The 18,576-nt window shown below is 57.7% G+C and overlaps 1 protein-coding gene across 2 annotated transcripts; it reads right to left on the bottom strand.

Moving 5' to 3' along the window:
- Position 1: 1 nt before the first annotated feature.
- SLC29A4 (solute carrier family 29 member 4) lies at positions 2-11,505 on the bottom strand. Of its 2 annotated transcripts, XM_040590259.1 has the most exons (12): positions 11,193-11,505; positions 10,748-10,911; positions 5,595-5,764; positions 4,793-4,924; positions 4,568-4,681; positions 4,366-4,494; positions 3,822-3,896; positions 3,174-3,439; positions 2,939-3,074; positions 2,509-2,696; positions 2,017-2,257; positions 2-1,943 (listed from the first exon to the last, which is right to left on the bottom strand). In XM_040590259.1, exons 3-12 carry the CDS (start codon positions 5,752-5,754, stop codon positions 1,801-1,803), a joined length of 1,584 nt encoding a protein of 527 aa, XP_040446193.1. In that variant the 5' UTR covers positions 5,755-5,764; positions 10,748-10,911; positions 11,193-11,505; the 3' UTR covers positions 2-1,800. The 2 variants fall into 2 exon arrangements, with proteins under 2 accessions (XP_040446193.1, XP_040446192.1); XM_040590258.1 differs by lacking the exons at positions 10,748-10,911; positions 11,193-11,505 and adding an exon at positions 7,935-8,010.
- Between the last annotated feature and the right edge of the window lie 7,071 nt (positions 11,506-18,576).

The raw sequence follows: 18,576 nt of genomic DNA, 5'->3' as shown, positions 1-18,576 counted from the left end.
GGTTTTTGTCTTTTTTTTTTGTTTTGTTTTGTTTATGTTTTGTTTAAAACAATTTTTTTGGCATTCTGTTTGTTGGAGAACTCCGTGTGATCTTTTTTCATAAAAAAAAAAAATAATTGAAAAAAAGCAACACAACGAAGCATCTTTCTTTGTCTCGCTTGTCCTGACTGCGGGTTTTTTTCTCCCCTTGGTGGCAATGATTGCTTTGGGGCTCAGCCCCTGCCTTGTGTTTGGGGAAAGACCCAACCCAGGTGCCGTGTGGCTCTTTGGGGACACCCTGTGGGGTGGCCCGGCTGGATGGAACCCTGAGCAGAGGTCTCAGCTCGCTGGGGCCCGTGGGGCAGGAGCCGAGTCCATCCCCAGCGACCATGCTCATGGCAGCTCCTACACCCTGAGCCCTGCAGGGACGATGTGCTGAGGATGAAGCGCTGGGGTTGCTCTTTTCAGTGTGAGCTGCACCTCACCCAGCCGGGGATGGCACGGCGAGACCCTTTGGTGCTGGTGGGGCTGGGCTGGGGTGCCAAGCCTGGTGCTTGCTGCCCCCTGCTCCCACAGCCTCCAGCCCTCAGGCTCGGTTCCCTGGGGGGTGGCACCCACTGCCTCCTGGCACAGCGAGGTGCAGCCAGTCCCACAAAGCGGCAGGCTCTGCTGTTGGCACCTTCTCCAGATGGTTTCTGTTCCGCTCGGAATCGTTCCCTCTTCCCCTTGCTGCCCACAAAGGTGGTGTGCTTCAGCAGTAGTTTGCAGGCTGGCAGGGGGTGGAGGTTGATGGGACCTGCTGACAAGTCCAGCCACTCCAGGTGACAGAGGAGACCCTGGAGGGTCTCCAAGGTGCCCCAAGCAGCACAAGGGCACCCCAAGACCCGACAGGACAGGCATTTTGCCAGCCCAGCCCATCACCAGCAGCCAAGCGCCTGCAGTGCCTAGTAGCACAGCTAATGGCCAGGCATCATTGCAAAGACATTTAATCTGACGTCAGCTTCAGTTACGTCCCTTGCAATAAATCGCAAAGCTCAGCAGTGGCGCATGGGTGGCCTCTGCAGTGCTGTGGCCACCAGACCCACCCCTGCCCCATTGTGATGGGGCAGACCCATAGTGTGTGGCGGGGGGCGGGGGGGGGAGGCAGGACCCTGCCTCTTGACAGTTGGGGGGGCAAAACCAAGACACAACTGAAGAAGAAAAGAAAAAAAAAAAAAGAAAAAAAAAGGTATTTTTCCAACCAGCAGAAGTGGATTGGGTCTTCTACACAGCAACTGGGGTCTTCGGGGAGGGATTGTGAGTTATTCTTGGCGAAAACCTGCAGCACCATCAGTGAAAGCTGAGACCTAGCTTCCTAGAGCCCCGGGGACTTAAGGAGCATTTCCTTCCTCTCCTGCGCCTCCTCTTCCTCACCATCCCTCCATCACCCTCCTCCCCAGCACTGGTCCTCTTCCCTTTGGGATTTGGCAGTATTTTCTTCTTCCTGGCACTGGCTTGGCTCAAGTAGGAGAATACCCCCTTGCCTCCACCGGAGAGCTGCGCATCGCTGATGGGGAGCCCCCCAAGAGCCATGGAACCGTCCTCTGGGGTGTCGGGGGGAATGTCACCCCAAGACATGGCCCTGTGCAGCGCCTGGCTGGGCAGCACGGGCCCTTTCGGGATGTCACGGCCCCGTGTCAACAGGATGCCGGTCCCTGTCCACCCTGGGGCAGCTTTCCAGCTCCAGGCTCCCTCCCTGAGGAGGGACGTGGGCGAAGCGGGGTGGTGGGGACTGTGGTGGGAAGTGGGTCCCATCTTGTCCCCATCGCCCCGCCCCGGGGCTCAGTACCCTGACGTAAAGGAGCCGTTGGAGGTTTCAGTGTAGAAACAGGTACTGTGGGATGTACTGGTGAGGCTGTAGGCAAAATATGCCACGGCTGAGCCCAGCGTCAGGCCTGTCATGTAGGACACGGTCATGGTGTTCCCTGCAGGAAGGGACATGGGTGTCAGGGTGCTCTGGCCACCCTGCATGGGACTCCCGAGAGGGCTCGGTCCTACCTGCCAGCTCCCGCTGCTCAGGGCTCACTTTGCCGGCGGCCAGGATCATGGGGACGCTGCCGAAGTAGCCGTTGGTGATGCCCATCAGGAGGGAGAAGATACAGGGCCAGGCGGGGTGGCCAAAGGTGGGCCTCCCATTGGGGTAGACACACATGATGAAGAGGGGGATGAAGACCACACGCAGGCAGGAGTAGACGAGGAGATGGGTCCCTTTCCAGTTGTAGGGCAGGGCAGCCAGGATCTGCAGCAAGGGTCAGACAGCATGCTGGGGTGGGGGGCAACATGGTGCCCGAAATGGGGCAACAAGGAGGAGATGAGATGGTGCGAAGACCAACTGCTGCAGGAGCCCCACCTCGGCCATGCCAGTGAGCAACCTCACGCCCATTAGATACCCATGGGTGGAGATGACAACTCGGTGGAGCCAAGCGGCTTTGAAAGAGGGCACAAAAAGGAGGCAGGCCCCCACCACGCTGGTGGTAGCCTCTCTCCTACCTTGCCGACGAAGTCGGAGAGGTTGAAGATGGCCATGATGAGGATGGGGAGCCATTCCCCCAGTGTGCAGTTGTGGATCTCCGACTCCAGCCCGGGAAAGAGGCACAGCGTGATGAAGTAGGTCATGGCGATGGAAAGCATGTAGGCCCAGATGAGCCGGGACACGACGTAGCGGTGGAGCAGCATGTCTGGCAGGGATGGGCAGCACAGCTCAGCCGAAACCTGCAGCCCTCCCCTTGCAGAGCCCGACAGTCTTGCCTGCACCCAAAGGGTGGCTTCCAAAGATGAGGTTGTCCCATGGTTTTGGGCAAATTGAGAAGGGGATGACCCCTCCCCAACACCCTGGGCCACCAATTGCTCATTCCACCCCATAAAATGCTCCACAACCATTCCACTGGCCATGGCTTGCCCCTCAAGCCCACCCACCAACCTCTGAAGCTGGGCCAGCTCCTCTTGATTTTGGGCCGAGGGACATCGAAGCGCATGTAGGTGCCGCTGCCAGCCAGCTCAGCTTCGAGGCCCGGGCTGCCCCGGGGGGGGCTCGGCTGCCCCCGCTGCCGGTTCTCCTGGGTGGGGGGAGAAGGGATGCCAGTGCTGAGCTCCAGTGGCAAGAGGGACCCCAGGAGCCAGCAGGGAACCCCCCACCCCTTACAAATTTGGCTTACAAATCGGACATCCTCAGCGGTGACATCGTGGTGAACGCGGTAGCCTGTCCCATGGTCACCGGCCCCCCGGGTCTCGGGGAGACCCTTGCAGGAGCAGGCTGTGTAGTAGCGGACGAAGCGGGTGCGCTTCACCAGGAGGTGGAGGATGAAGCACGTCAGCTCCATGCCAATGGAGATGAAGAAGAAGATGACCGTGTTCGCCTTCTCGTCTGACAGCAGCAGCTTGGTAAAGATACGACTGAGCGAGATGATGACCCCGGCAGTGCCTGGTGGCATGGGAGAGCTATCGGCACCGGGTCCCGCTGAGCCCTGTGGCTCAGGGACCCCCGTCAGCCCCCACCATGTGGATGTGATGCCTCCAGGTGTGGAGGAGCTACCAGCAGTGATTTTGGGTTGATGAAGCTGGCTCCTGGCAGACATCCCGCCCCCCCAGCTCAGCGAGGCAGTGCAGCGGGTCTTGCAAGTGATTTAGAAACCATTAATCACCCCATTATGCTGGGGAGCACCCTGGGGAGTCCCTGATCTGCTGGCAACCCGGCTGGGCTGTGCTGGGGACTCACTGGGGCTCCCGGAGAAGGCGCAGGAGGGTCCCCCCGAGCAAGCCCATGCGGTCAGACGTGGACGCAGGCAATGGACACAGGTACTTACTCTCGCCAGTCATCACTCCCTGCGTGTAGCGCTTGGGCAGCAGCCCCGTGTAGCCGTAGAAGCTGGATTGCTGCACTTCAGGAGAGACACACCAAGGGGAGAAGGAGGGATTATTGCTGCAGCCGAAACGCCGGACAGGGGGAAGAAACCCCAGTGGGAGCCCATGCGTGGTGCCATCCGGGAGCTGCATCCTTCCCAAACAGTCGCTGCAGCACCCAAAGCCTCCTTGCCCCAAAGGCAGGGAGGCTTGTTGTCCTCCCTGGATGCCCCACCATGGCTGTTCCCACTATTCACCAGGTGCAGAGGCTTGGGAAGCCACCATGGCAGCCCAGCTGAGAGCAAAGCCATTGTGGTGGCCCAGATCAGCGGTGTTGGGGACCAATGCAGCGCGCTAGTCCCACAGTGCTTGGACAGAGGTGGAGGGGATGGAGCAGGGACACAAGGGTCACCTTCACAGCAATCAGAGCAAGAGCTTGTCGCAGGAGACCATGGCTCTTGGGGATGGGAATGGTTGCCCTCCAGCACCAGCCGCTGTCCCACATACCTGTGCAGCCAAAGGCCACCACCCCGACAGCAACCAGGTTGATGGCGTAGGCTTGCCTGCGAGTGAAGAGCTCCAGCCAGACGTCACAGATGCTGACAAAGAGCAGGGGCCCCAGGGCAAAGAGGTAGCCTGCAGGTGGGAAACAGAGGTGGGTGGTGGGACAGCACAGGGAGTGCCAAGGGGCATGGGGACCTCCACTCACCCACAGAGATCCGGGTGTGCAAGCTCAGCAGCTCCACCAGTGCATTGTTGAGGATGACGGCCGCCAAGGCCACCAGGATGTAGGTGAGGCTCATGTCGAAGACGATGGAGGTACCTGCAGAGGGTTTAAGCATTGGGTGACAGGGACCTGGCTCCCCTGGAAGCATAGCCCACCTCTCCCCAGGTTTGGGGTGGCTGAGAAGTGCTGCAGATGCTGGAGACCTACCTGGGTATTTATGGTGCAGGTAGTCCACATCGGTGATAAAGCTGTTGTACGGCAGGAGGAATCCCACCCCAGCCAGCAGCATGGCAAAGTAAATCCCATGGTATCGATCCTGGGGCTCAGGATCCTCTGAAACTGCTCCAAAAAGGGAAGGAAAGAGTAAGATACATGACAGTGGCACTGCTGCAGCCGTGGGACCTGCACCCATATCCTCAGGGCTATGAATGGTGCTTCCACATCCTTTATGGCAGACGAGGCTGTCCCACCCACAGCAAGCAGCCCAGTGCCCTGCAGATCTCACAAACAACCCCAGCCCCGAGAAACTCCTTCCCTAAATAAAGGCGTTGCAATGTGAGACCCAGGAGACAGGAAAACACCCAGGCTTCGTGGGGTTAATGAGTTTTAATTGCAGTCAAATAACATGAGAGCCAGGCAGAGTAGGTAACAGGCAAAGTCAAGGTGCAGGAGGGGTTGAGGGGGGTGGGGGTGGACAGGCTGCCTCAGATGTGGAGCAGGGCTGAGGTGAATCCCGTGAGCATCCCTGAGACCTGCACGGGAAGGGCGAAGCTGCAGGCTGGGCGCGAGCCAGGGCATGAATGCTCAGCTCCTGGCCAGCCTGCAGAGCCCACCGCCGTGGGATGCTGTGGCAGCTCACATGGGTACAAACAGGTCCAAAAAAAGGCATTAGGCAATCTCGGGGCATTTTGGGCCATTTGTGGCTATTAAACCCACCCCAGGAAGCTGCTAAATGGGTGGGAAACCAACAAGGAACGCAGCTCCTGGTCAGGGCCGTGCCTGCCCTTACCTGGCTCCATGAAGGTGAGGACGCCCTTGGCCTGGCTGCCCCGCTGCAGCTCATCCTCCTCCAGCTGGTAGCTGTCGAAGCTGAAGCTCATCACCACGTTGCCCTCCGGTGTCCCTGCTGGGCTCAGCTCCTTGAAGCGCTCGGCTCCCACCGAGCCCATGGTGGCCACCCTGGGAGGGAGAGCGGTGACACCCCTGGGGGGCACAGCTGGGTCACAGCTCCTCTGTCGCCCCCCCCCTTGGCCATCATCCCCGGGTGATGCCAAGGGTCTGCAAGGGATGGATGGTGGGTGGGTGGCCCTGAGCATTCACCACCTCACCATATCCCTCTGGCTACTATGTTTTTTCCACCTGGAAAGATGCTTTCCCCGAGAAGAGCAGGGATCCCTCGGCCTGCTGGGCAGGAGGATGGATGTGGTGTGGGGAGCAGTGATCGGAGGGTTCCACGTGAGCCACCCCGGAGGCACAGCGCTTGCCCCAGCCCAGCTCAGCGCCTACTGGGATGCTACCAATACCAAACGCTGCTGCGATTTCCAAAAGCAATTAAGAGAAATTAATGGGTGAAAGCCACTCATGGAGGGAGGCTGCTGGGGAAGATGCCGGCTGCCTTGGGAAGCCCTTGTTCCCTGCAGGCAGCAGATGGTTGCTCTGGTCTCTGCCCTTTTTCAGCATCTCTGCTGCCCAAGGCTGGGGCAGAGCCACTGGCAGGGGCAGACACACTCCCACAGCCTTTTCAGGGAGAGGATGGGATGCAACCTGGCTTTTAAGGTGAGTATTTTGGATTTGCTTCTCTGAGGGAACACGGCAAGCAGGGAGATGTTCAGGGAGCTGCTGGAGGGACCCCAGCAGTGTGCCAGAGAGGGGCTGCACCAAATACATCCCAAAAAGAGCTCCCCAAACACCTGGCATCCTCCAGCAACCCTACCAGAGCCACCCAAAACACAGTTCATCCCTCCAGTTCCACCCCAGGCCAGGCCCGGGGGAGCAGCCCGGGGCGGTGGGGGTGCCGCTCTGTATTACCGGTGCCAGTCGCTAGATGCCAGCCTGCCTCCGTGCCCACGGACCACCCAGCCGGCCGGGGGGGTGGGAAAAAACACAAAAATTCTCCTCCAAGGCAGCAGGTTGAGGCAGGCAAGGGAGGGAAAATCGATGCTGGTAATTTCTGTGGTCTCCCTGCCAGACGTGGCGCTTGCAAGAGCAGAGAGGCTTTGCGGCATCTCCCTGGCTGCCAAGATGGGCGAGATGCTGGGGGGCCCTGGGGTGGGCAGCAAATGTGGTGCCCACAGACCTCGTGAGTGCAGCCCTAAAGCCCAAAATACATCTTCTCGCCGCAGGGACGGGTGGCACAGAGCAGCATGGCACAGCCCGATGCTGCGCAGAGGCCACAGTGCTGGTGGGGGCCTGGATGGGGCCAGACTGGGGTCCCCACCCTGTGCCACGCCGCGGTGGGCCCCAGGACCCCCCTATCCTGGAGCCCCGTGGGCAGGACAACCCAGCAGGGCACGTTTTGGCTGGGGACACCACTCCATCCCACTGCTCACAAAGGAGCTGGCTGTGATCCCCTTCACCAAGCACCCTTCTGTGCCTGATGCTACCCCAGGCGCTAAAACCCAGTGGGAGGCATCTCCCAGGATGCCGGGAAAGCCTGTTGCAGGGTTTTTCCATAGCGGAGATCCCAGCTGGAGAACACGCCGGCTGGAAACACCCCGTACCTACTGTGGCCCAAACTTCCAGGGGCCGGGAGCGGAGCGGGATGCGCTGCACAGGCACAGGGCTGGACCAGCCCTCCGGCCCCCGCCCGCTCCGAGCATCCCTGCATCGCGGTAAAGCGGCTTTTCCCCTCCCTCCGGCTTTACACCCGTCTCCGCGGTGTAAACTTGGCCCCTGCCGCCCCCCCCGGCCCCAGCGGGGGAGGGGAGGGGGGTCCTCCATCACGGCCAGGGGTGGTAGGACAGAGAACCTGCAGGGCCGAGCAGAGCGGGGGAGCCCCCCGCTGCCCCCCAGTGCCGGCTGAGCCCCGGGCACCGCAGCACCCCCCCACCCCCCTCCCGCGGGCAGAGAAACGGGTTTTGCTCTGGCAAAAGGCCCCCCCGACATCTTGCAAGCAGCGAAGTTGCAATAACCGGGGGACAGCCAACCCCCCGCCCAGGCTGGGGCATCCCTCCTCGGTGGAGGGAGAGGGGGAGATCCCGTGCCCGGCCGCGCCCGGGGCAGGATGCGGGGCAGCCCGGGGAGGAGGGAGGGCAGGGGGCTGGGGGGGGCGGTGTGAGGTGTCTCCCCGCAGCTCGCCCCGCACGCAGCCGGGCCCGGCCGTGCCCAACAGGTCGGCGGCGGCTCTTACCTCGCTCCGCCGCGGCGGCTCTGCGGCATCGGCGCTGCCCCGGCCCCGCTCAGCGCCGCCGGCCGCCGGCCCCCGGCCCCGCCATGCCGGAGCCTCCGCCGGGCAGCGGGGGCGCGCAGCGGGGGGCGCGCAGCGGGGGGCGGGGGGGGGCGCGGGTGAGCGCGCAGGGGGCCGCCGGCGGCGGGTGCGGCGGCTGCGATCGCGGAGCGGAGCGGAGGCGGCCCCGGCCCTGCCTCCCGCCCGCATCCCCCCGCCTCCCTTCACTCCTCCTCCGCCCCCCGGGGGGCCTGGCAGCCGGGGAGCCCCAGGCCCCCCCGCCCCCACCAGCCCCGGCCCCCGGGCGGGAGGTGTCTCTAGCCAACAGAGCACATTCATACCCCTGTCTATAGGTACCCTCCATAGGTACTGCCCATAGGCACCACCTGTAGGCCCTTTAGGCTGATTTTGAAGGCCTGGAGCTAATTGCAAAGAGATTAATTAGAAAGAAAGCCCAGGTCATTTCATTTAGGACAGGAGCTTTGCAGGGACAGGGTCCTTCCAGCCCTGGAAAGGGGCTTGGCAGGGTCAGCATGAGCTGATGGATGGATGGATGACAGATGGACAGAATAGATGGATAGAAGGATAGATAGTTGGACAGACAGCAGCCTTGATGGATGGATGGATGGACAGATGGATGGATGGGTTGCAGCTTTGGCTGGCAGAACGCAGCGATCCCCCAGCTTTTGGGGGAAGCAAGTGGGGGGGGTCTCTGTTCCCCAACATACCCAAGGGGTGGGAGCAGAGGAGGAAGGGAACAGTGTGGGACAGTGGGGACATCTGTCCACTGAGAGAACGTGTGTCCCTGAGGAGGGTGCTCCAGGCAGGGATGTCATGGGTGTCACCACCCCTCCTGAGCTGGGTGAGCTGGCCAAGGCCGCAAGCAAAACCACAGGGATTTGATGCTGTTGTTTTTCTCTCCCAGGAGCAGCAAAGTGCAGGGGACGCAGAGCAGGTGCCCCCTTCCACCAAGGACTGGGTGAGGGCCCTGGGGGACCAGCCCTTGCTGGGCTCTCCCCACCTGGAGCATGGGAGGACGGTGGCCGTGGGAGGGAGAGGTACTGTCCCTGCTCACACGCCATGGCTGCAACGCGCCGGGCTGTGAATTAGGATCTTCTCGCAGTCAATAAATACTGTGTTGTATAAATCAGTGCGTGGGGCCGGCGGGATGCGCTGCTGCCACTCACACCAAAGGAAATTAGAGACAAAACCGGCTGTGCCTCCTCAGCCGCCCTTCTGCCGGGAGCAGGGCTGAGCGAAAGGTCTCTCACAAATTCATCGCAGGGAAGAAAACAGGCCAGGTGGAAATTTCCATCTTTTCTCCTTGGCTGAAGTAGCTGGAGTTTGGCTCAGAGCAAACAAGACTGCTGTGCTGAGTTCTGCCTGGAGCCAGGGGCTCTGCTTTCCCTGCTCCCCCTTGGCTGAGCACCCGCACAGCTCAGCGCACCAGTGCAGGGCAGGGATTTTTTGGGCTGCTTGTTTTGGTTGGGTTTGTTCAGCTCTAATTTAGTAGCGTCACTGTAAAATCTCAAAGCACCTCACTCCTCTTGGGGTATGTCCCCTCTCCCTGCACCAGATTCCATCACCCCTTCCAGATACTTTGGAAATTTAAGAAAAGGGGGTGACTGTGGTGGGGGTTCCCTGACTGTGCCTGCTGCTGGTTGGCACCCAGATGGTGCAAGTGCTCTACAAAAAGAGCAGGATGAGCCGAAGCATATGTGCGCTCGCCTTTTCACGGCTCGCCGGCAAGGCCCTGCTGCTCTGTGCTCACCAGGCAGCATTACTCACTGCCTTCCGCAGGGATTCTCCCTGCGAGCTGCTGCTCCCCATCCTGAAGCCACAGCTACGGAGCCAGGGGAGGGGGGGAGGTGGCCCTTAAAAATGACTGAGCCCAGGGGAGCATCTCGGCTCCCCAATGCTCTCTGAGCCACTGGGAGATACTGCGACCGAACGCCTTGTGCCAAAGAACAAGCCCCTGACTTTTACCATCTACAGTCATGACCTCTTGATCCCTGTTCTGGGGGACGAGGGCGTTTCCTTGCTTCTGCTGTGGGTGCAATGGGGACATGCTGGGGTACCTGAAGAAACTGCTGTGGCTTGGAGGGCTAGGGGGGACCACAGGGAGGTGAACCTATCAGGGTGAACTTCTCAGAGTGCTTTTTCTCTGATTTCGCCATCCCTAAGGGCAGCGTTAGACCCAAACCACACTGTCTGCCCTCCCAAGGTGCCCCACCGAGCATGAGCAGGCTCTGCCCAATGAGGGTATGGGGGCAGGGGGTCCCGTAAGCTGGGCTCTCCCTGAGTTCTGCTGGGCTCTTCAATTTTTTACACTGGCCCTGAATAATTCAGCCTTGATGTAGCTGGCTCGAGGTTGGTGAGCTTGGATGCTCCTTGAGTTTCTGCTTGACCCACTTTAACAGCCAGGAAAACCTGCCAGGCGTGATGCTCCAGGTGCAATGGGGCAAAGCTGACCCAGACACACTGGTCCCCGTGGCAGGAGGGACATCCCACCCAAGCCCCATCCTGGAGTCTCTCCCTGCAACTCCACACCCAACAATGTGGGCCACAGAGCATCCCTCACCCACACCACGGCTTTTTAGAGGTATTTTTGCCTTCTCCCCTTTTCCTGTCTCTCTCTGCTGTCCCACAGCTCCTGACACGAGTGGGTGCATCCCAGCAGTGTTTGCTGGATTATGATGAGGGATTTTCTCCGCTCCATGAACCAGTTAACACTCTGTGGCCACCATGCCATGGCTCCTTGCTATTCAGAGACTCACCTTGCTTTCCTGGAGCCTGCTCGAACGCTGATTAATCCCGCCAGGCAGAATAAGACGCTGCTGATTCATTTGGCTCAGGGACATTGGATTAGGATGGTCTCCAGAAATCCCCTGTACTGTTTTTTTCTTGCCCTTCCAGCGGAGTCAGGTTTTATTAATCATTGCTGTTGTGGAGGTGAGAGGAAGGAGAGACCTTTCAGGTGTCTGCATTCCACTGTACTGCCAAAACCCTCAAGCCCCAGCTTTAAACCCTTGGGGACCGTGGGAAGCAGCTGTTCCTTCTGTCCCCATCCCTGTGGGCACAGCCACAATTCACCCCATGGTTGTTGTAGAGCAGCAAAACCCAATTCCTTAACCAAGCTGTGCTCACCCTGCCAGGGAGCTCCAGGCATTCTGTGCCCAATGCCGTGTCCCCTCTGCACCAGCCGGGGGGGTGACACCGTACCTGTGACTGCTGAGCAGGGTGGGGGGGCAGGCAAAGATGAAACATCTGAGCTCCCCCCTCCCACACCCCCACGCTCAGGGCTCCCAGGAGCGCTGTGCATCCATCTCTTCTGCTTCACAGGAAGGGGAGGCTGTTCCCAAGCCTGCAATCCCCTCTTGGAAAAGCTCCTTTAAATAGCATCGCATCCTTCGCCATCCTTCCCCCAGGTCTGCTCCCAGTGCCCACCAAGCGTGCCGTGCCAGCACCGGGAGCATCCTCAGCAGCGCCGGCTTTGCACGGAGACGGTGGAGATTAATCAGGGATGTTGTCTCTTGGCTGGAGTCACACTTGGGGATTAGCAGGGCCTGCAAGAAGCAGAGAGTAGCCAGGGAATTTATTTGATGCAAGTGGAGGGGTTTGTCACAATCCGATTGCAGGCAAGCAGAAATCCCTGGTGCTGGCAGGAGCTCGGCACTGGAAGTCACTGGGATTAACTGGGTTTTTCCCAAGCCTTGCAACAGGACTGAGGTGGTAGGAGGAGTCACTCTTAAGTCCAAAACACTAGGTTTAAATGCTTCAGGGAGATGCAGGGGCTGAGCTGAGCACCAGCTTTGGGGCACCTATCCCTCATCTTGAGGCCAAGGACCAACTTCCATGCGGATGCCCTGATTCTCCTGCAAGGGGTTACTCTGTACATCTCTCCCACTCCACATCAGCTAAACCAGCCTGGGAGAGCTGGATAAACCGAGAGGATACCCACAGCCTTTGCACTACCTTCCCCCAGCCCCCCACCTTCTTTGTTGGAGCAGATTTGCATCCATCACTAATTAATCCAAGATGAGCTGCTAATTCAGCTCCTTGATTGCAATTTTGCATAATTGCTGCATGCACAGGCAGAGCTGCAGGACAGGATAAAAAAAGGAGACAATCAGTGGCGGGCGTAGGGGAAACAAGGGCCAGGAAGGGCCGGTTCAGCTTGCTCCCACTCACCGGGCTATTTAAAGATCCAGGTTGAGGGAAGAGATATTGCTCTGGAAGGAGAAAACGGTGACAGCCACCCCTGGATGGGGTTTTTCCCCCAATCCTGGGCTTACAAAGGGCCTTGCCAGCAGCTACAAGGGCTCCTCTGGCAACAAGGAAACCACGAGTTACAGGCAATACAGCCCCTTTGGCTATTCCCATTATGCTGCCCTCCTCCCTATGCTTCCTTTTTTCCAGCGTCCAAGCAGTTGTCTGTAGGTTTCAGAGTGAATGCTCCACCAAGGCGAGCAGGGCAAATGCATCTCTCAAAGCCAGTGCTCCAGGCTTCTAACCCACCCACCGGGTACGTGAGACCCTGTAAAAACCCCCGCTCCAAAACAAGACCCAGCGGACAGCAAGCCAGGCCTGCTGGCAAGGTGCTTTTCCTTGGAAAAGCAAACCAGCGGCGCAAGGGAGGCCGGGCAGCATCACCCAGTGCCTTGGCGAGGGGCAGAGCCCCCAGCTGAGCCACCTTAAGCCTTCAGTGGCACAATTAGCAAGAAAAATCTGCTTTTCCTGCCAGCGATGCGCAAAGCCATTCCACAGGGCTCTGGGGGCAGGTGGGCACCCAGGCACGACGCACCCCGCACCCCCACTGCCACTCGGGCAGGCAACGGGCACGCAAATTGCTGCAGATATTGGCTTGGGGATTATTTTCCCACCTTCCTCTGCCCACATCCCACCCACAGACATCCCCCCCCAAGTTTAACACCTCCACGCACCCCCAGCACCCTGAAAGCTGAGTGACAGGGCAGCAAACAGCGGCAGACAGCTCAGCCCCGTGCTCCCCATTCACGTGTCGCCCTGCAAAAGAAAAGAGCTACTTTCAGCTCCAGCCTTTTCTCTAGAAAAATGCAGCTCCCAGCCTGGGGGCCCCTTCCCCGGCCCCACGGTGAGGGCTGAAAGGGGGCTTGGGCGGCCAGGCTGCCCCCACCGCCCCTCTTAATCAGCCAGGGCATGCATGAAGCCTAATGCCGTCGTGAAGATTTCGGCACTATTGACACACACGGCGCATTAAACGCCTTACGGGGGATTTGCATAAGCTTGGGGAGGGAGGAAGAGCGTGGAGGAAAGTGTCGACAATGGGAAAGTAAATGCATTAAAGTGCTTAGGGGAAAAAAAAATATCTGATAAAGGAATAAACCAGTTAAGGGAATATATTGCTCATAGCCTGGTTATTCAAATCCTGCCTTATAGGAAATCCTCTTAAAGTGATCACCTGATTCTGTGTTAAATTCCTAATTGAATAATAAAAGAATTATGTATTTCTTCCATAAAGGCACAAAGATGGGAGCCCGTGTGGTGGTTTTCTTGGCGGGGGGAAGGTGGTGGTAGAGGAGATGCCGGGAGAGGGGTCCTGGGCCAGCAGCACCATCCCGGAGGGATGTGATGGGAAATCTGGGGACAAGGGAGGATACAGGTGCTGGGAGGACACCTGGGGAAGGCTGCAGTGCCGGGTGCCTTTGAGGGCAGTGGAGAAAAGCTGTGCTAGGATGGGCTGTGGAGTGATGGTGCCCAGGGGGAGGAGAAGGACCCAGTAGATCTCCTGGGCTCCTCCAGCCTTGGCTGCTGCGGGGCTCACAAGGGATGAAAACGCACCAAAGGTGACTCCTGCCCTGGAGCTGCAGGGAGCACAGCAACTGCAACCACCCAGCATCGGGGCAAAGGGGAGGGTGGAAGGGGTTACAGCAGCCCCGAGGAGCAACGCGGGGGGGGACCATGGCCAGCTCCGGGGTAACCCTGCTGCTGCCACAGGTCCTGCAGGAGAGGCATGCTCCCCCCTGCTAGCTTGGCCCCCCGTTTTCGCAGGCAGGGCTGAGGGTGATGCCTGCATGGCCTCTCCTGCCTGCTGCTGCCCTTCCCCCTGCCTCTGTGCTATAAATAATATGCAAAAAAAAATAATTAAAAAAAGCATCACCTGGCAGTCAAGAGGTGAGGGAAAACAGCAGGACTGACATGCTCCAAACCCGCAGCCTGGATGGGGGGCAGTGGCAGGGGGAGAAAAAGAAACAAAAGCGCTAAAAATAGCCCTGGGAGCTGCTTTCTTCCCAGAGATCGTTTTTCTACCCAGCTGTTTCATTTCATAAACAGGATTATTTATTTATTTCTCCCCTCTCTTTACTCCACTTTCTTTTTTAATTCAATGCTACCACTTAAACCCTCCCACATCTCTTTTAAAAGGAAGTTAAAAAAAAATAAAATCAAACCAAACACAAACAACACAACATCCAAAATCAAGAAAGAAAATACCACCCCCCCAACCCCCTTGATCACTTCAGCAAAGGCTTGCCTTGCTTCAGCTCTTTATAGGTAATTGAATATCCCAGAGTGCATCTGCTAATGCAAACTCCAATATAAATAAGTGGCAGCGGTGAGCGCAGGGAGGGCAGAGGCAGCAGCTGAGAAAACAAAACAGGCAGCACACAGCAAACCCCGGCCCTGGCCCAGCTTGGGGGCTGCCAGAGGCTTTTTATTAGCTGGAATTGGATTGCCGGAGCCAGGCTGAGGTCCGGCGCCTGGGCGAGCACGGGAGCTGGGAGGCAGGGCTTGCAGGGAGCTGGTTATTGAGTTATCCTCACCCCAGCAGCCCCTCCAGAGCCAAGCTTGCACACGGCAGTAGGGCACAAAGCCCCCTGATTCCCAGAGGACACCTGTGTCCCCCTTAGCCTGGCACATCCCCTGTGGCCAGAGCAGCTCCAGCTGTACAGAGGTTTTGCATCGTTTGCATCCCCGGCAGAGCCTGTACCTCCCTGATTCAGCATCCTTCAGCAGCAGGCAGGGAAATCAGGGACGACATGAGCCGTTAATTTGAGCCTGCAGAGGCCATCTTTCTGTGTGTGCGTTGTTTTGTTTCCAAATAGACTTTTAGTAACTAATTTCAGATGGTAGAATGACATTGCTACATCATGACCTCTTGAAATGCAAATTGCCTTATACCCTGGGAGAGATGAAAGGTTGTTTCCCATCTGAAACATTAAAAAGGAGTGAGGTAACGCCTCCTGGCTCTGCTTCCCTGTTTTTATTTTCAAAATTGTTTTCAGGTGAGGAGAGAAGAGATGCTATCTGTGATTTTGCCGGGCTTGCTGCCCGTACAGAGCAAGCGTGGAGCACCGAAGGACCACCAACGCCCCCCCCTTTCCCTACAAACCAGACCTGCTCCAGACTTCAGACCACAGCAGAGGTTGTGGGGCCGGTGAGGACCAGAGCTTTGCTCCCTCCTACCACAGGGCTCAACTTCTGAGCCCAGTTTCCAAAGCTGCAATACAATTTGCTCAGAGAAACATGGCAGAGCAGCGGTACAGTCACTGGTGTAAGGACACAGCTAAAGCCACCACCGCTCTGCTATGGCTTGGCCCCACCACTGCCCCCCAGCCCGGCATGGCTGCAGATCAGCTCCATCCCCAGCCTGCCAGCAGCTTGCCTCCGCAGGGGCCTTGGGGCACACAGCAGAGCCCCTCTGCCTCACCGGGCAGCTTTGGCTCAGTGGCTCGGTTTGGGCAAACACAGACCAGTTTGGTTTGGTTGGTTGTGGATGGTTCCACACACACACACACCCACCCCCCAGCGTCTTGTTCTGCTCTGAGTCATGGAGCACCAGCGCAGAGAAGGTGCCCTGAGCATGCACAAAAGGTGCTGCAGAGCTCTGCTGCAGGAGCGGGCAGGGAGATGCTCCGGGAGGGAACAAGAGAAGGAGCAGGGATGCAGTGGGGAGAAAAGGCTGAGATGCAATTAGGGAAGAGAGGAAAGGGCATGGATATTGCAGGGGCAGGATGCGGGGATGCTCCCGGGGAAGGGAGGGAAGCACACGGGCGTTGCGGGCTGGGATGCGGGGATGCTCCCGTGCACACTCCGCACCACCATCTAGCGGCTGCGCGGCCGCAGAGCGGGCCCCCCCCTCCGCCTTCCCCATCCCAAGGCCCAGGCGTCCCCTGGGACAGCGCTCCCACCGCCCTCCACAGATAAAATAAAATTACCAGCCCTGATCTGGAAGCTGCCGAGGAACCAGACGGTGAAGTTCCAGAAGGGTTTTGCAAGCACCACTTGCCCGGCCTGAGCAGCAACAAGGGAGATGCTAAGCAGGTACGTGCCACACTGGCACCCAAAAGTGACAGTCTGCACCCACTGGATGGACAAGGTGGATCTGCTCAGGTGGACAAAGCGGATCCATCCCTCGTATCACTCGGTGCTCCCCAGTACAGCCCCCCACCTGGACCTGTGCAAACACAAGTCTCGCTGGGCCTTCCTTGCCCCGACAAAACAGCATCCAGATTATCAAAACACTGCCAAAATCCTCCATTTTATGGATTTACCTGCACATAGCGATCTCCAAATCCTTTATTATAACCTGTAACTTAATAGAACTCACTTGCTGAAAAACCCAAAACATACTAAAGTGCTGGAACAGCAGGCATCAGATTTCCTCAACTCCAGCAGGCTGGGCAGAGAGCCCTCATTAGCTCACATCACACCACTAATTGGCTGAAGAAGCCTTTGCCAAGGGTCTGGCTGAGGCCTGTCTGGGCTAGGTTAGATGTGGTACACGAAGGTGCACACTCAGGGACAGTGAGTGCTCAGCTGGGAGCGGGTGCTGTGGAGGGAGCTGCTCCCAAACAGGGGCAGGATCAGACCCCCAGCACCACCCCAGTATCTGCCTTCTCCCCAAATGCTTCAAAAAAAAAAAAAAAAATAAAATAGCAATGCTGCATCGAAGGAGGTTTGCTGCAAACCAGCAAGGCTGAGGTCAACGTGAGCCCACCAGAGCTGCTCTGCCTGGTCCCTCGGCTCTTCCCCCCCCTGCTGCCAGCAGTGCGCTCATCAGCACAGCCACGCCCGGGAATTTACACCAGAATCGCATGCTTGCTCAGAGCTCCTGCACGCAGGACTCCAGTCCTGTGCACCACAAGGTCTCCGTGTCTCATTGCTGAGACCACCGCAGCACGGCTAAATCCAGAAGCCTACTCGCTACCAGGAGAAAGCATGCCGGGAAGGAACATGGGCACAAGTCCATGTCTATATCCTTGTAATAAGATAAATAATTGGAGATGAGATTTCTCAGTCCTTTCCCTGGGAATTCATGCTTAATGGGCCAGACTCGTTAACAGCAGACAGACGCTAAACTGCCGATCTGAACCCAGCTGCGGCTGTCTAGTTCAGGGCTGGGTTTGACACATTATTTACAATTTTTCCCATACTTACTGCAGAATATCCTGCTTTTCTCTCCTAGAGCAGGAGCAGAGGGGCAGTCAGACCTCCCGAAACATCAGCGGGTCTGGATGACCACATCCATTCGGGATGCAGGAGACAGCGGAGTTGCTGGCATCACCACCGTGGATGGAAGTTGCTGCCACTTACAGAATCCACCAGCAACTTCTCTCAGATCTTCAGTTTGCTCCAGGCAGAAGACGGGAAACATCACCAGCAGCCGAATGAACAGTTTGGCAACGCTCATCTGAGCTAACATAGCCTATTTTGCCTGAAGCAAACAGAGGCACACAAACGGCACTGACGGGACAGCATTGCCCTCCAGAGCTAGATCAGGAAAGGAGACGTCTGCAGCTTCACAGCTGCAGCCTTGCTATGAGACCAGCACGCAGGAGAACAAGGAGAGCCTCATCATCGCGTGCTCCGCCACTGCTAGCAAAAGCAGAAAGGCTTTTCCTCCTCTCATCCGCCCCGTCAAAGGGTTTGTCGTGGCTTTGCAAAATAAAGGATACATACAGAAGCAGGCGATGCCTCCTCACCCATCCGCGTGGACTCGCTCCAGATCTTCCTCCTGGGCTTGGACGCAAGAAGCAACAAGCTTGGAGTGACAGCACAGTGAGCAGGATGCGTATTTGAAAGCACTGCTTCAGATGCATGCCATAAAAGAGAGAATAAAGGAAGTTATTTACACTCACCTGAGAAGCGGTAGAGAAACGCATGAATGCAAGTCCTGAGAAGAGCAGCTTTAAAGGAGGAACAAGAGGGAAAATTACATTTGCAAGCAAAACGTGCTAGGAGAAATTCAGCTTGCTCTTCCCCAGCCCCTGCAAAACCCAAGCTGACAGTGCCTTTCGAGAGCAGCTACAAAGCATAGCTAGGACTGAGGGCTTACTACTGCTGGCATTTTTGTTTGGAGCACAGAGCACAGAACACACGCAGTGTCACCCTGATCTTATCCGGCCCCATCTCCAGGCAGCAAACAAAAGGAAGAAGACACAGAATACTTATCACAACACAGATTTAATTTCTTAGGCAGTTATAAAATTACAAAGAGCGATGGGCTAGCAGTGAGTCAGACACTTGGTGAGGTGGAATGTTAAGACATATTTTTCCACTTATCGACACAGATACCGAAGAGAGTAAGCGAGCACTGCAGGATGCTGGGTTTTTTCCAGGTAAGAAA

This window comes from Falco naumanni, chromosome 4, assembly GCF_017639655.2.
Source record: "Falco naumanni isolate bFalNau1 chromosome 4, bFalNau1.pat, whole genome shotgun sequence".
Lineage (NCBI taxonomy): Eukaryota > Metazoa > Chordata > Aves > Falconiformes > Falconidae > Falco > Falco naumanni.
Note: the sequence above shows the minus strand (reverse complement) of the source record. Positions and strands in the feature narration are given on the sequence as shown.

Coding starts and splice junctions, on each gene's coding strand:
- SLC29A4 (XM_040590258.1), bottom strand. CDS start 7,963: ATGCCGCAGAGCCGCCGCGGCGGAGCGAG. Junction 3,440..3,821: donor GGGAGTGATGACTGGCGAGA/GTAAGTACCTGT, acceptor CCATGCCACCAG/GCACTGCCGGGGTCATCATC. Junction 2,258..2,508: donor TCTCCGACTTCGTCGGCAAG/GTAGGAGAGAGG, acceptor CCCTTGCTGCAG/ATCCTGGCTGCCCTGCCCTA.